The following is a 16089-nucleotide window of genomic DNA, read 5'->3' as shown; positions in this document are numbered from 1 at the left end:
AACAGTGCTTTGGAGTGGTGGAGGGGGGGAATAAGCAGAAATGATGTGATGGTGGGGTGAGGAGAGACAGTTATGGGATGTACGTTGATGTAACAAGCTAGTTGGGGACAGGTAGGGAGAGGCAGACGAGGCAATGAAGTGACGGGGAGAGAGGAGGAAAGAAGAGTTAGGTGAAGGAAGAGGAAGGAACCAAAGGATGATGAGGACAGAGAAGCTAATGAGATTATATTTGATGAATGGTTTGAGCTCCTCTGACTAGCCTGCTTGTTTACAGTGATGCTGATTTCCAAGGCAAGATACTGTAATAAAACATGACTGCAGCAGCTTATACAGTATGATCATCAAGTGGTTTGAGATGTTTGTGCATTGAAGCTAAGATTCAGGTCAGCTTTAGGTTTTCTCCCTCAGTTGCGTGAAAGAGCCAGTCAGAGGCACCAATAGCCTGAACAAAATAACACATCATAGATGTTGAATCCAGTCAAAAACTGACCCTTAATCTGAGAGTGATCTTATTTAACAGTGTTTGGTCTCTTCCCGGTGCTAATGGTGATTGTGATCACTCACTGACATCAGCCAGCGTTGCTTTAACAAGAGGGGAAGTTGGAATACACCCTGAACTGAGGGCAAATGTCACATTACAGCAACTGAGATGGGTCAGGATAGAGCTTGACAATTAGCATGCTAACGGCAATAGAAAAAAATAAAAGTAAGAACCAAAACAAAAATGAACGTCATCAGCCCTGGTCTCCATCACTGGAGACGGCCCTGAAGGGATGAAGTTGGATGCTGAATTTGAAACATAAGTCAACAGATGGTAATACTATTGGCTACACCGCGATAGCAAAAAAATATGTATATAGGACTTTAACCTGCTGAGTGTATTTTTTGGGTTTCCCCAAAGTCTAAACTTCAGTTTGCAGTTTGTCATTACCTCTGCTGATTTGGACTTTTTGACTTTTATTAACCGGATATTTTTTGACTGCATCAATGATTCAGCTGGGGTGATTCAGACTACATTGTCTACGGAGAAACTGAATGTGACCTCTAGAACTTCTGGATGTCTAAAATAATAACATCCCCACTATGCAACCCTCTCACCTCAGTGACCTCTGAAGTGTTTGTTTTTTTCAGCATGCAGCAACAGGCCCCCAGGAACCTCAGCATTGGCCTTAACATTTATCTGTGGCTGCTTACGAAGCACATTCATACACACAATCTTGCTCTATGACATACTTGGAATGAGAGCTGAAGCCTTTATAAATAGTTCTTGACATGAGGGATATAAGAAACGATATCTAGTGTTGCCAGTTCGGTGCGAGACAGTGTCCAGTTTCTGTCTCACAGAGTGGGTTAGGTGGAAACATATCTTGGATGGCTGTGACTTTATTTATTTATTTATTTTTAAAGCTTCAGATGATCTGCTTTGCTTCATGGAATGTGGTCGCTAAGGGCGATCGCGCAGTCACGGAGGATGGGATTTCTGAATGGCGCCCGTCTGTCACTCCAGGATGTTGATGCCGACACTTTCGCACAGCTACTGTAGATACTATTTGGCTTTATCTCCATGATGTATTGGTCGTGAAGAGAAACTATCAAGGGGAAACAAAACAGAGGAGATGGAGGAGATATGGCATGTGGTCAAATGACAGAAAGACAGAGAGGAAATGGAAAAAGTGTAGCAGTGCGCTTATATTTTACACAATCGATAAGGCACAGGAAGTCTGTTCATTTCCTTTTTGGCTGAGCAGCCACGGAACATCGGTGAGTGTGTACATGTTAACAAGCTGAACACAAAAACAGAATAAAATTGGCCCTGGCCGGTCATCGACAAGCAATCAGATAGTTCCCTTTTTTCCCACTGATGTGATTGTGCTTCGTGGACAATAGTTACAGAATGTGAGTGCAAAGTTGATTCCCATCCAATAGTCAAACCCTGTCTCTATGAAATAGATTTAAGTTTACATTAATTGCCCTTCTGCAAAAGCATTCACCACTAACTCCGATACATCACTAGAGTTTATTGCTCCTTTCAAGCCAACATGGCATTTGCGTTTTTATTTTTTCAGACTTCTTTCTGAACAAATGTGTCCCTGTGGTGTTTTAACTTCCACTGCGATGATGAAGAGGGGGGCCACATGCAACAAGGACCCCGTCTGGACTTGAACAAATGATGTTGTGGTTAAATAAACCCTCAACACCCCTGCTCTGTTTATTCTTATTTATTTATTTCCTTCTTGCTCAATGTACAAAACTGTTGCTGTAGCACTTTGTCATTTTCTCTTCCTCTTTACTTTCTGCCACTTTTTCCTTCCATCCATTAGGCCCAGTGTGTGTAGGGATAGTTTTATTGTGAAATTCAACTGGAGTAACAGGTACAGGGGGAACATGCAGAAAGGCTCCAGGCCTGGGGTTCAATCTTAGAACATTCTTGTTGTGAGGTGCAGCATCAGTGACACCCCCCAACCACTTTTTAAATGGCAAGAGAACTGTATTTATATTATATTCATTTGGTCATAACAGTCTTCACACTAGCAGTCACATACTGTTGATACATTAGGACAGTGTTTTTCAACCTTGGGGTCGGGACCCCACATGGGGTCGCCTGGAATTCAAATGGGGTCGCCTGAAATGTAGCTATAGTAATCGATAAAAAAAATTACTGAAATATAAAATGAAATATAAATTATCATTAAAAACACAACACACAATCTTAAAGCAGAAGTAAGCGGAATGTTTGTGTTAATATAAGTCTTAAATAGTTATATCTTCCGACAGCAGTCACTTATATAGAGTGTTTGGTCTAAAACACGGGTCTGTCAGTCACTCTGCTCTGCTGTAAGCCGAGGAGAAAACTTCTTGTATACTTCCTTACAAGCTTTATCCAATGAGGAGAGAGAATGGCATGAAGGGCTGTGTGTGCAGCCAAGGGATGCACGTGAATGTGGTGACGTAGGGACGAGGACCAATAGATCCATGACGAAGGCGGGGGCTGCTAACTCCATCGGCTGACAAGAAGTTAGCCAAAACCACCGGATCGCTTACTTCTGCTTTAAAAAACTGTATTCTATACTTTCACTTTCTCGAATATAAATCGAGTTAAAATAAAATGAAGCATAAACATATCTGAGCTGGTGCATCTTGATTGACGGTCGCCAGATATTTGGGATGGCAAAATGGGGTCACAAGCCAAAAAAGGTTGGAAGCCACTGCATTAGGAGCAACTTTGGGTTCAGTATCTTGCCCTGAGATACTTGGACATCTGAAGTGGAGGAGCCAAGGATCGAACCAGAGACCTCTAGACCTCTAGAACAACCTGCTTTTACCTTCTGAACCGCAGGAAAAAAAAGGAACCTATCATCTCTGAGTTTTCTCAATGCACAGATGGAAAAAAGTGGATAAAAGTCCCACTGCTCCTTAGTCCTGAACTGCCTACAGTGTGTATCCATCAGTGGAAGCAACAACCAACTCGACTGTCAATTTATCTGCGTCAACAAAGCGGTTGTGACTGCGCACAGATGCTATCAGTCACTCAGGAAGTAACAGCTGTAAAGAAAGTGGCGGAAGGCCAGGAAAGAGATGGGCATGAAGTGCAAGGTAGTGAGAGTGATCAATAGAGAGAGAAGTGAGAGGGAAGAGAATATGACAGAAAGGAGGAGAGAGGGAGTTGGAGAGAGAGCTAAAGGCAAAACGGAGGAGAGTGAAAGAGGGAACAGAGAAAGGAGCGAGGGAAGGGAAGCAGTGAGGCGGCAGCTGGATAGAGAGGAGGCATGAGGAGAATCCCAATAACCTCCTGTTCTTTCCTTCAGAACAAGAATAATACAGTGTGTACTGAGTGAGTGTTTATGTGTGTCTAGTGTGTACACTACGTGTTATCAGAGGGAAACACAGTGCACGTGTCAGTGTGCACGTGTGTGTGTGTGGTGCTGTTTATACTACTGTGACTGTGAGAGAGGGAGAGCCGGCTGCATGTTCAGTGTGCGTTGTTTAGCATGTGTTTGTGTGTTTTCCCGACAGCAGGAGTGTGTTGATGAGTGTGTGGTGCTGCTCATGACCAACAGGAGTCACTGTTGGACTGCAAAACCTCCAGAGTGGAGACTTCTCAATGGTCAGACAGACAGCCGGAGAGAAAGACAGGTACGGGCAGACCACATATACAGCGGGGAAAATAAGTATTGAACGCGTCAATAGACTTGCATGGTGAGCATGCATAGAGGCCATGGTGGTTTAGTGCATTACTCATTGTTTTTTTTGTTTTTTTTTTAACAACTGTATCTGCTAAAAATTCCAGGTCTGTCTTAAGCTCTCTGTCAGAGGTCACTGGCTCTTGGACAACTCTTCTTAGTATTCTTTTGACACCTGTTCGTGGCCAGTTTATAGTGAAATTATAGTGAAATTCTTTTCACTTTTAATGGCTCTAACGGATAAAACAATGCTTTCAGACACGTCCGTAACCGATGCCATCAGTATGTTCTGCAACATAGTAAGTTTCTGAAGGTCTAGAGAGACCCTTTTGCCTTTACCCATCATGGGATGCCTTTTCTGTGACACCTTGGTGATGAGAAACCTTTTCATAGGCGTCAATTTGGACTAAACCATCTGATATTACTTTGCGCTGATACGGGACAGGATTATTTTCTAAATACTGACAGACTCCAGCTGCTTTCTTGGCCACCCATACCTTTTTGCACTTCCTTTTCTTCACGTGTTCAATACTTATTCCTGTGTCATTTCACTTATAGACATACGTAAATGTTTGGATTTCTTTGTATGTGTGCATTACTTGGTTTGCGGACAATATCTGGTGAAAATTTCATGTCCATAGCTCCTTTAGAAATATATTTTCTGAGAGAAATGTTGACGCATTCAATACTTATTTTCCCCGCTGTATTTCTTAAAGGGTTTCAGACTGTGTTCATACTGACAGTGAGTCACAGATGATCTCACTCACTCTCATGGCCTGACAGTGTCAATTCCATGTTGCACAGTTGATGAGGACAGAGTTTCACCCCATGACTTTATCAGTAGATCGATATGCAAGAGGTCGCAGTTGTTTATTCAGCAGCCATCATCGCTGTCTGCAAACCGTCCTCTCAGGTTGAACACAGACCAGCAACCTGCACCAATCAGAGGCCACCTGCAGGCTGCGTGGGTTTAGCCTGAGAGGCAAAACCCAGGGCAAAAAGAATAAATAAAACCCAATCCTGTCAGTTCATAAAGAGCAGCCTGTTAGATGAGCTTTGCTATAAGGCTAGAGGTGAGGTAAACACCTAACCTGGCTCTACATCCTCCTACCAACAACTTAATTATAATCATCTGCTTAATCTGTACAAAATATGGAGTGTAATAACAAGGAAAGGACTTATGAGGCACCACTTGGCTGGGTGCAGTTACTACCACTTTTTTTGTTCACATGTTAAACATATGAGAACAAATGTATTCTCTACACACAGAAAAATAAACCCACACACATATACATATATCCAGTGGGTTGATGAAAAGTTTTGCAATAAAGTTTCTTTCAATTCAGTTTTGAAGATGATGATAAAGTTTTCACCAGCGTGGTCATGGTGCATATAAACGCTCCCTACATTTGCAAGACCACAGCGGGGAATGCAAGTTAGAGAGCAAATTGGCCGCATCGAAACATAAAACCTGTTTTCTGTGTTTATTCATTCAAAATGCATAGTGCATTTTTCCCCCCTCTTTTGCTTTTGCTATTCCAGCGCGGTCGTAGAGATGTGTACAAAGGAGCGCTCTGACTTGGAATGTATGTCTTGTTCTTTGGGGATCATCAGTGCGTTGAGAGATGTTGATTTGACAAGCGAGCCGTCCTTGATCTCTGCCACATGCTGAAAGGGTGCCAACTAGATCATTCCCAGAGACAGCCTTTTGTCCTTGTGTGTGTGTGTGTGTGTGTGTGTGTGTGTGTGTGTGTGTGTGTGTGTGTGTGTGTGTGTGTGTGTGTGTGTGTGTGTGTGTGTGCGTGCGTGTGTGTGTGTGTGTGTGTGTGTGTGTGCGTACACATGCGAGTCAGCACACACAAAACACAATCATCTACATTAAATTTCATATCACAAGATCATTACTCATGCATTAAAAACCTAGAAAGAGTGGTGGTGTTGTACTGTAAGTGAGCCAATTTAAAGTTGCAGCAGCGACGTGAGCATTTTTCTAAAAGATGGCAGAGTTTCTCCCCGAGGCGCTGTGCAGGCTCTCTCAGGCTGATGTGTGTCGATTTGTCTGGAGGCTGCTGGATCTTATAGCTTAAGCTGCGATAAAAGTTCAAGGCTATCAAACGCTTATGGTGTACTCAATTTAATGATAAAGAAAGTTATTAACGAAACTTTAATTTCATACCTAACTGGTCCAGGAAATTTACTGTGTGACAGCCGTGGGCATAAAGAACAATGTAAAAAATAAAAAAAGGGATAGTGTTTTATCTTCAATATGATTTCTACAGCTCATGGACTATGGGACTGATAAAAAGCAAAAAACATTATAGAAATACTTGTAATATTTCTCCATGCAGTACATAAAGTCACACTCTATCTTTCTCTCTGGACCTCCCAACTTGCATGTATGGGAAAAAATAAGAGCGCTCAATAAATTATAGGCTAATGCCACATATTTATTTGCATTTAGCATTTTTTTTGTTGTTTCAACAGTATGACTGTGGGCACTTTGATTTGCAATACGTCAACAACCACTGAATGAACTGCTATGAACTTTTCTGAAGACATTTATGATCAACGGAGGATCTTGTGACTTTCCGTCAGCACTGCTGTCAACATAATAGAACAAAGTATTTTTACTTATATAAGTGTGTTTATTACCAAATACTAACTTGATGTTTCCCTTACTGTCATATACTCAAAAAGAGTGTGAATTATGTCTTCATGCACACAATTTTTCAAGTTAGCCAATTTAACATTATAAATATTGAAAGCAAGGTCATGTTGTCATTATAGAAAATGACATTGCCAAATTGCTGTTTATTTACATGCTATCATAGCTACATATCAAACAAGCAAATTCTCCAACCGTACTAAAAAAAAAAGTTATATCGTACAAAATTGTTAATTGTTGCCCTGCAATAAAATATTTTAACTTATAAATAATAAAAAAAACAACAACCTGTAAACTAAGAGGAAAAATTGCTTCATTGGTGGATTTGGAGTCAGCTTTACAGTAAACTGCTGTGTTCTATGATTGAGTGATTTGAGTAGATGTACTTAATCATTGTGAGAGACGCAGTCGAAAGTCGCCGTCACCAGGATCTTGTCCAGTACCCGGAACTACATCTCCTACTGCGTGTCATTGTCATATATGAACTCAGGCTCTGTAATTGCGTAAGCCACTGAACACCGAGTGTTGACACAGATGACGGCTGACCGTAAATTAAGTCTTTTTCATTTTCAGTTGTCAAAGCAGCGTGTGATATGTGTGTGGGAGGGCGGCGAAGTACTGTGGCAACACCGCAAACCTCGTTAGGCATCTGAGATTTAATCAGAATGCAGAATATGATGAGATTGTGAAGAAGAGAAGTGCTCATAGTCAGGACAGACTTCACTTTGCGGCGGCAGACATCATCCAGGTGAAGAGAGGGAGAGAGAGAAAGAGCGTGGAGCTACTGGCGACATTTATCACTGTCGCTGACGGTGGGAAAGTGATTCATGTCCGCCCAGGCTTCAGCTGGCATGTTGACGTTCAAACAAGTGACATTACCCACAGAATGTTGTTTTCAATCAAACTGATGTTAATAAATATGCCAGCTAATTAAAAAAATATGGATACGAGGTTAACAATGGAACAAATGCAGAACAATGTGTACCTATGGAAAGAGCAAGGCTGTGACTTTTGACTTCAGGTTGGAGTGAAATTTGTGCCCATATGATCACCTCATAAAATATTTCTCAGTTGTATTAATATTTTCAAAGCCCAGGATGCTTAGATTGTCAATAATATATTTTAATGACACCTGCTTATGCATTTAAATGGATCGACACCACAGGCAAAATGTCAGCCATGACGGCAGCGTTGTTCTCTGGCTCAGTCTCATTTGTTTTGATTGACAGTGGAAAGATTATTTCATAACATAGCTATTGACTTAACATCTGCATTTAATACTGTATGTCATTTATTTATAACATGTGAATGCCACTGGCATTTCTTTAATTTCAGTTTGAATGAAACAACATTTTATATCAAACAGTTCAGGATCCGACTTAAGTCACCAGCTCTGAACACAAACCTTCAGGTGGGAATAAACAGGTTTTTGGTTTTAACTGATCACTGTCACTTACCAGTGGGGAAGTCTCCTTCAGTCGTGGAGGTGATGGGCAGAGGATCTTCAATCCAGGGCGTGGCGTGGACGGCAACGCTCCAGTCGCTCCATGTCCCGATCTCTGTGTCCTTGGCAGCCACCTGAGAAACACACGCGCAGCGAAGAAGTATGAATAATGTGGAAACATCATTTTAACGAAAACTAGTTAACTACAATTCTAGTGTCTGTTAAATTGACCAAAGAAAGAGTGGTTATTATGGGAACATTAGGCTCCATTCAAGTACTGTTTTCAGTAGTGAGATGGACATGTTACCTGGATGATGTATTCCTTCCCAGCATAGGCGTCAGTGATGGTGTGGGAGGTGCTGTCAGACAGCTCCACCTGTACAGCGAGAGAGAGAGCAGGTGGTCAGTGTGGATCAGGGAAATGTATCTTCAAAGTAAAATAATCTTATTCCGAAATGAAACTGATGCATATTTAAAAGCGTACATGGATTTCCTCATGTGCTCTGTGGTCCAAGGGATATGAAATGTTTCAACGCCATGAATTATGAGAACTCTCTGCTAAAAAAAGGGCAGAAATGGGATCCTAAGTCAACTCTGGGTCTGGATGTCCTACCCTTCTGCCCATAGCTCTACCCATAAATTATGTGCTCAATATAGCAATGCTAGCCCGAGCCTTTAATGTTTTATGGTGTGTTGATACAGCCACGCCATACTGTGCACTTTTCTTGTTTAATTCAAGGCTCATTTATTTACAACGCACCTTTCATATATAAATATCTTTTCAGTCCACAGGTCAAGTCTGCAGCTTTCCTCTTGCCATGTTTTTATATTTCACTGTTTGAATTGATTGAACCTCGATGCCGCCGCACCCCACACATACCGACACTCAGACACCACATGCAAAATACCAGTGGCATAATTGATGATTACACCAGAAAGCTTTGGCATCCATGCCACATAATTTTGTAACACAATATAATACATGCCAACATTTGAAAGCCTTTTGTGCCCATTTTAATTTGCAAAGCACAACAGAGAGTGAACTGAATGTTCGAGTCACTGGGGAGAGGATGAGAGAATGTTTTTCCGCTTCCCTGTAATTTATGGTTAGTGTGTGTGAGCATATGTTTTTGAGCGTGTGTGTTTGTTAGCCTTTGGTCTGTAGTTTACGAGTGCAACAAGACAACACACATAGACATACTGCACACGGACACACATACAAGCACCCACACATCAATCAGACTGAATCCAGAGCTGTGAAATCCCTCACTGCACTGTTTCAACAAGTAGTTCATTTGCTGCATGAGGTGGACAACATATACTGATCGAAGCAAACTCCAATTTCACCATAACTGATCCAACATTGTGGGCCATGACCATTATAAACAACAGCCCATAAATATGTAGACACACAACAAAAAGCAGAGTTTAAAGAGACTTGGATGCATTATAAACAAATCTTCAGACCAAGGACAGGCAGAGGTAAAGGTTTAACAATTTATCAGTGTCAGAAAAAGATCCAAGTGCATCATGTGTGAGTGTACATCAATTACTGCACAAAAACACACAAACACGCAGCCACAGTGTAAATACTGTGGTCTAAAGTCTATAACAAGGAGTTCTATGAGAAAGTGACGGCCCAGGCATCAAATGTTATTCATCACAGAACAGCGTTCCTGCACTGATCACATGCTTTCACTACACTGATTTTAGAAGTTATATGATACTTCTCCCTGCTCTTCTATAAACTCATGTGCCATTGTTTGTTGACTATTTTCATTTTGTGGGAAAAGCTTCTCAACTTCCCTGAGGACAGACACATTAAGTGTGAATGTTTATTATAGACTGTCTGGGTAATAGGCTTTGGCTGTAGAGTGACACATTACTGATGGACAAAACAGACAAAATAAAAAGCTGAATGATCCTTTAAATATTCTTGATATCTTTGGCGTTCTCTCCGCAGCCTGTGATTTAATCAGAGAGCCCTTCTCACACCACTATATCATTTTTGCCAACCACCGGCTGTAATGGAGCCTCCGACTGGAGTTCTCTCTTTCACGTCTTCAGGATGTGCAAATCTGCAGTCGATCTGACAAATCACCCCCCTCCCGCTTGTTGCGTCCCCGGCATCTGCGCTTCCTCTCTCGTTCCTGTAATCTCGCTCTCATCGCTCACCCTCTTTGTAAAGTTGACCGCTCTGTTTTCAGCGTTTCCTTGATCTTCACAGCCCTCTGTCTCTCCGCTCTGCTCCTTTGTCTCTCGCCCCCTTTCTCTCATTCTCTTCCCTCTCTTTCTCTTTTTCTGCTTCGGAAGGAAGTCCAGGCTTTATCTGCCTAACCGAGCGCTACATTTATAGGCTTAATTTCATTAGTGGAATGCAATAACAACGTCATCCGAGTGTGCATGTGTGACATGGCCTGCTGAAAGCTGCCAGTGTGTGTGGATATACTTTATAGTGTGTGTTTGCGCGCACACGTGTGTGTGTTGTGTGTGTGTTAACATTAGACATGTGTGCAGCCTTGGAGGCTAAATCTTCTGCTGTTTACACATAGCCCAACCAGCGTATCCAACCATAGCTTCTATCAGCATTCCTTCCCCACTCTAATGTGTATCGTGTCTAATCTGTGTGTGTGTGTGTGTGTGTGTGTGTGTGTTTGCATGCTCGTGTCTGTGTTGTGAGCGTTGGTGTGAGTTCAGCCATACACATGTATCTGGGGAATCCTGTGTGCTCATGCAAATTTGTCCATGTGTCTTTATATGTTTGTGTTTGTTTTTATATGTACTAGCATGTTCAGACTCACGTCAACCTGTTGCGTTGCTGTTTGTGTTTACAAAGCTGAACTAGAACTAGTGCGTGTGTGTGTGTACAATACATGTGCATGTGTGTGTGTGTGTGTGTGGAGGAGTGTGCAGAGTAAACAGCTCACAGATAAACATTTCCAAAGAGATGGATGTGTTGCTGCGTTGCCAAGTGGCTAAACAGGGAGCAGCGAGAGTAGCACTTAATATCCCCTAGTAGAGGAGCTGGGTGGGTGGGGGGGAGCGATGAGGGATAGGGGGAGGGAGGAGGGGGGAGTGTGGGGGTAGATGGGAGGACGAGATGTATTTTGGAGAGGCCGTTGCTATCGTTGCCAAAAAACACTGTCAGATCATTCACACTGCAAGACCAAGCTTGTGTGTTGTCGCACCGGTGGTGAAGTGATGTATATGCACTTGTTGCTGTGTGTGTGTGCGTGCGCGGGGTTGTGCGTGTTCACAAGTTTCCTATGTATCTGTAAAGCTGATATATTGTAAACCAAGATGTTTAGAGCTGTAAAGAAAACAAATGGGCGTCTGCAGTGTGCATCAAAAATGTATCTGCAATTGTGCAAATGGATTTATGCCAGACTTGGACACACACAAACACATACACACGCACACGCACACACTTCCATCACTAACACCCAAATATTTACCTTGCTATAATCATGTCCTATTGACTGAGTGTAAATACGCTCTCCTCAGTAAAGCAGAGATATAATATGATAATGACGATAATAAGACAAGATTCCACCCAAATGGATTGACCAGAAAATGGCCTGTTTTGAGAGTAATGATCACTAATGTTTTTACTCTGGGGAAATGTCCTCATTTCATGCACAAGTGTTCACTATATACAACACAATGTGAAGCATGAATAGTCTGTCAATGACTGGAGGGTGCACAGACAGAGGGTGACCCTGTGTTTTAGCAGGAATCTGCTTGAGGTGCAGCACACCTGGATTTTTCTGACCTCTTTGTATGTGAAAATGCATTATGCAAACTTCTGCTCACTCCCTAAACAAGAGTTCAGTAGATTCACAGTGGAATGCACAGAAGCTGCAGCTTTAGATACTAAACAACTGCTATTAGAGAAAGAAAAACAAACTCTAATAAAGCCTTTGTGTACACTTTGTTAAATCTGCCTCATCTACTCATAGCAAATAATATCTATAAGCTGCATTTCAACATTATATCTGCAGGCAGAGATCGGCCACTATGAGTTCATATGGAGTTCATATGAATAATTGTTAATATAATGTGTATATTAACGCTCTTCATACTATATATCTACATATTACATGCAGTGTATACTTGGGAGTGTTTCTTCCTTGACACACAGTGTGCTTTTGCAGAAAGACCACACACTGTTGAGGCTACTAAATAATATTTTATTTATGACACAGATGCAGTGAAAAACGCAGACAGACAGCAGAACGTGCTAACAATGTGTTATTTGAAAATATTCTGGTGCAGGGTCAAGCTTAGAAATTCTCTCTCTCTCTCTTTCTCTCTCTCACACACACTCACACACACACACACATGCTCAAAGCTTAATGTTACAATACACACACACACACACACACACACACACACACACACACACACACACACACACACACACACACACACACACACACACACACACACACACACACACACACACACACACACACACACACACACTCCAAGAGCTTCTACAGAAATCCAGACAATGAAATGTGAACATTCCTCAGGGATTGCATAAGGAACTGTGAGGAAGAGAAGTGACCCTTTACTTTTCACACATCCCCCCCCCCCCCTCCCTTCTGGTCTCCTCCAAGTCATTGTCTCCTCTCCTCTCCTCTCCTCTCCTCTCCTCTCCTCTCCTCTCCTCTCCTCTCCTCTCCTCTCCTCTCCTCTCCTCTCACATGCCTTGTTTAATTATTCCACCTCTCCTTCTACTTAACCTCCAATAACTTTTTAAATGGGATCAATAAAGTCATCTCATCCAATGTCCTACCATTACACATTTACATAGTAGGTCATTGCAGGTGCCCAATAAGTCTGGAAAAAATTGACATTGAACATAATGCTTGCTGTCATCAAGTATATTTTGTCTCGTATAGTTACAATACATACTGTGTGGATGTAAAATGCCGTACATGTGTAGGTCAGAGGTGGAAAGGACAGCTGAAAAGTGGTCAGAGGAAGAGAAGAAGAATAAAAGATAAAGAGAAGAGCAGGAAAAATAGGGAGAAGTGGAGAGGCTGAGAAAAAGACAGAAACAGATATGCCAAAAAAAAAGAGAGAGGCAGTTAAAGAAAGGAAAACCAGAGAGCGGGAGACATGGAGAGAATTGGCGTCGGTGGTCAGATCTAATCCAGTGAGCATGTCTGTTGTCCTGGAAAGGAAACCCAATTATATGGCACTTCCACTGGCCTGATGGCACTCTGTGTATATGTGTGTGAGTGAGTGTGTGTGTGTGTGTGTGTGTGTGTGTGTGTGTGTGTGTGTGTGCGCACTGAGAAGGTTGGTCTCATTAGGTTGACTGACAGCTCCCATTTTTCCATCGCGCTCCCATTTGAGAACACACACACACGCACACACACACACACACACACACACACACACACACACACACACACACACACACACACACACACACACACACACACACACACACACACACACACACACACACACACACACACACACATTCATGTACAGAACACACCAGGTCCAGGAGTAATTTCTCTGACAGTATTTCTCTCTTTGAAGCCCCAATCGCCATAGCAGCAATTATAGTAAAAGGAAGTTAACCCCCACCTCCTGGGCAAAAAAAAAGTGTATATATCCTGGCCTAAACCTTGCACCCTTAAAAAGGCATGTGATAGTTTCAATAACACAGCTCTCTACATTAACTCTGGTTTATGCTGTCATGCCGGTGTGTCAAAAATGTCAAATAAGAACATATTGTGAAGCACAAATCTGAAATCAGAATTCCTCCCTTACTTCCTTCTAAAGTGTTTTCTCTGCTTAAAGTTATTGCATCCTTAAACTGAGGCTTGCAGCATTTTTCTGCAGGTCTCAATTTAAAGTGAAAGTTGTCAGAAACGGCTCTAACCAAGGCTGACCTGTGGAAGGCCCTGAGTTCCTGTTCTGTATGTGGATGTATGGTTAATGCATTTTGGCCAAGTTTTCCACCTGCTTGTGTGCAAGCAGCAGAGCTGAGGTACACAATATGAACAAAAGTATTGGGCCACACCTTAAAGTTTCATCACTGCCAGGTGTACAGAATCAAGCACCAAAATCAAGCACCAGTCTGCCTTAAACAGTTGTGAAAGGCTTGGTCGTTCCAATGAGCTCACCAAATTCGATCTGCAGCGTAAAGCAGCTTGATTCTAAATGACTGCTCACATCCTTTGCATGGTGAGTTCCAGCTCCTTCGTTCTGGCTGCCATTTTGTGGTCCCTAAGGGTAGGACAAAACGCTACAGAAGTAGCTTTGTACCCACAAATAGTAAGGCCACAAGGTGATGTTGTTCATATTAAACTTTAGGTAGATCCAGGGAGATGGTAAAGGACTTTTCTATGCTTTTTTACGGTATATTGTGATGATTGTATTGTTTTTCCATTGTGTGATTTGTCTGTCATGATGTCTGTTGTGTGGCTGTTATTTTATAAGAGCTGAGTTCCCGTCTGCACAACAAATTTAACCTTGAAACCTTGGGTTTCCATGGCCAACCAGCTCCATGCAAGCCTTACATCACCAAGCACTAAGCTGAGTGTCAGATGGAGTGGTAAAACACGTTGTCACTGGACTCTGAAGCAGTGGAGACGTGTTCAGTGGATTGACAAATAATGCTTCTCTATCCTGCAGTGTGATGGACGAGTCCTGGGTTGGTGAATTCCAGGAAAGCGTTACCTGCCTGACTGCAGCGAGGGGTTGGGGTATATTCTTTGCGGTTGGTTTTCCAGGAGTTCACCCAATGGCCAGGGAAACCAAGACATTTGGGACCATTCTGTGATTCCAGCTTTGTGGGAACAGTGTTTGTGGAGGTTCTTTCCTGTTCCAGCATGACTGAGCCCCAGTGTATAATTCAGGGTCCATAAAGGCATGGTTGGATGAGTTTGGTGTAGAAGAACTTGATTGGTCCACACAGAGCCCTGACCTCCAACCCATCTTGAGATGAAGTGGAACAGAGATTTCAGGAAGCCAGGCCACAAGTGACCTCCTGAATACTCCTCTGGATAAATGTACAAAAACTCCCACAGACACTCCCAAAATTGTAGAACGCTGTTAGCTGTTATTACTTCATGTTATTGCCTACAGTTAAATTGGGGAGTCATAAAAGCTCCTGGAGGTGTAATGTGGAGATGGTCCAATACTTTTGTCCATATGTAACTTTGCTAAAGGGCACTTCCTCATCCAGTAAGGAGGTATAGGTGGAGCTCTGAACTTTTTAACTTGTGGACACATTTCTTTCCCATCCACCAGGACTCTATCTGAGCTGTCACGCTGCCAATTCTTCACATGGAGAATTTAGCCCTGGCTGTGAGGTTTAAAGGAAATTAGGTGTTTCCTTAGCTGTCTGTTTGAAATGATAAAACCTCTGTCTTAACTTTGATGTACAGATTGTCTCTGGATCAATGGATTTGAGATCTGGGATTTTTTCCAGCAACTATTTCTTTAAAGCATTAAAAGTTATGCTGTGTTCAAGTTCTGGATTGAAAGTCAAGTCATTCAGGGCTTTGAAGCGGCTGTTTTTCTTTGATGTTTTTGTCAGAAAAATCAAACAAATGACAAACAGCTATACTCTTCAGGATGCCAGCTCTGACAAAAGAAAGCTGCAGAAAACTATTAATTGAATTAAAGAAAATGAATTCCAATGAAAACAGCTTGGTGCTTCTGCTGGGCAAATTGTGGGGCTGCCCAATCATTTTTCAGAAAGCCTCAAACTGAATCATCAGTCTTTCACTCAAATCACCACAGGGACTTTTTTTTTAATGTCCCTTAAG

General features: G+C 42.2%; 1 protein-coding gene across 2 annotated transcripts in view; it reads right to left on the bottom strand.

The window, feature by feature from the left end:
• The window catches only part of cntfr (ciliary neurotrophic factor receptor), a 256798-nt gene that overhangs the window by 4488 nt on the left and 236221 nt on the right, over positions 1 to 16089 (bottom strand). For both annotated transcript variants that reach the window (XM_085793841.1, XM_085793840.1), the window contains exons 8-9: positions 8598 to 8666; positions 8304 to 8424 (exon numbers count right to left, since the gene is read on the bottom strand). In XM_085793841.1, coding sequence (XP_085649967.1) covers positions 8304 to 8424; positions 8598 to 8666 — 190 coding nt within the window. The remainder of the gene's footprint in view (positions 1 to 8303; positions 8425 to 8597; positions 8667 to 16089) is intronic.

This window comes from Trachurus japonicus, chromosome 12 (genome assembly GCF_045865225.1).
Source record: "Trachurus japonicus isolate A0001 chromosome 12, Traja_1.0".
Taxonomy (NCBI): domain Eukaryota; kingdom Metazoa; phylum Chordata; class Actinopteri; order Carangiformes; family Carangidae; genus Trachurus; species Trachurus japonicus.
This window is presented reverse-complemented; position numbering and strand designations above follow the sequence as displayed.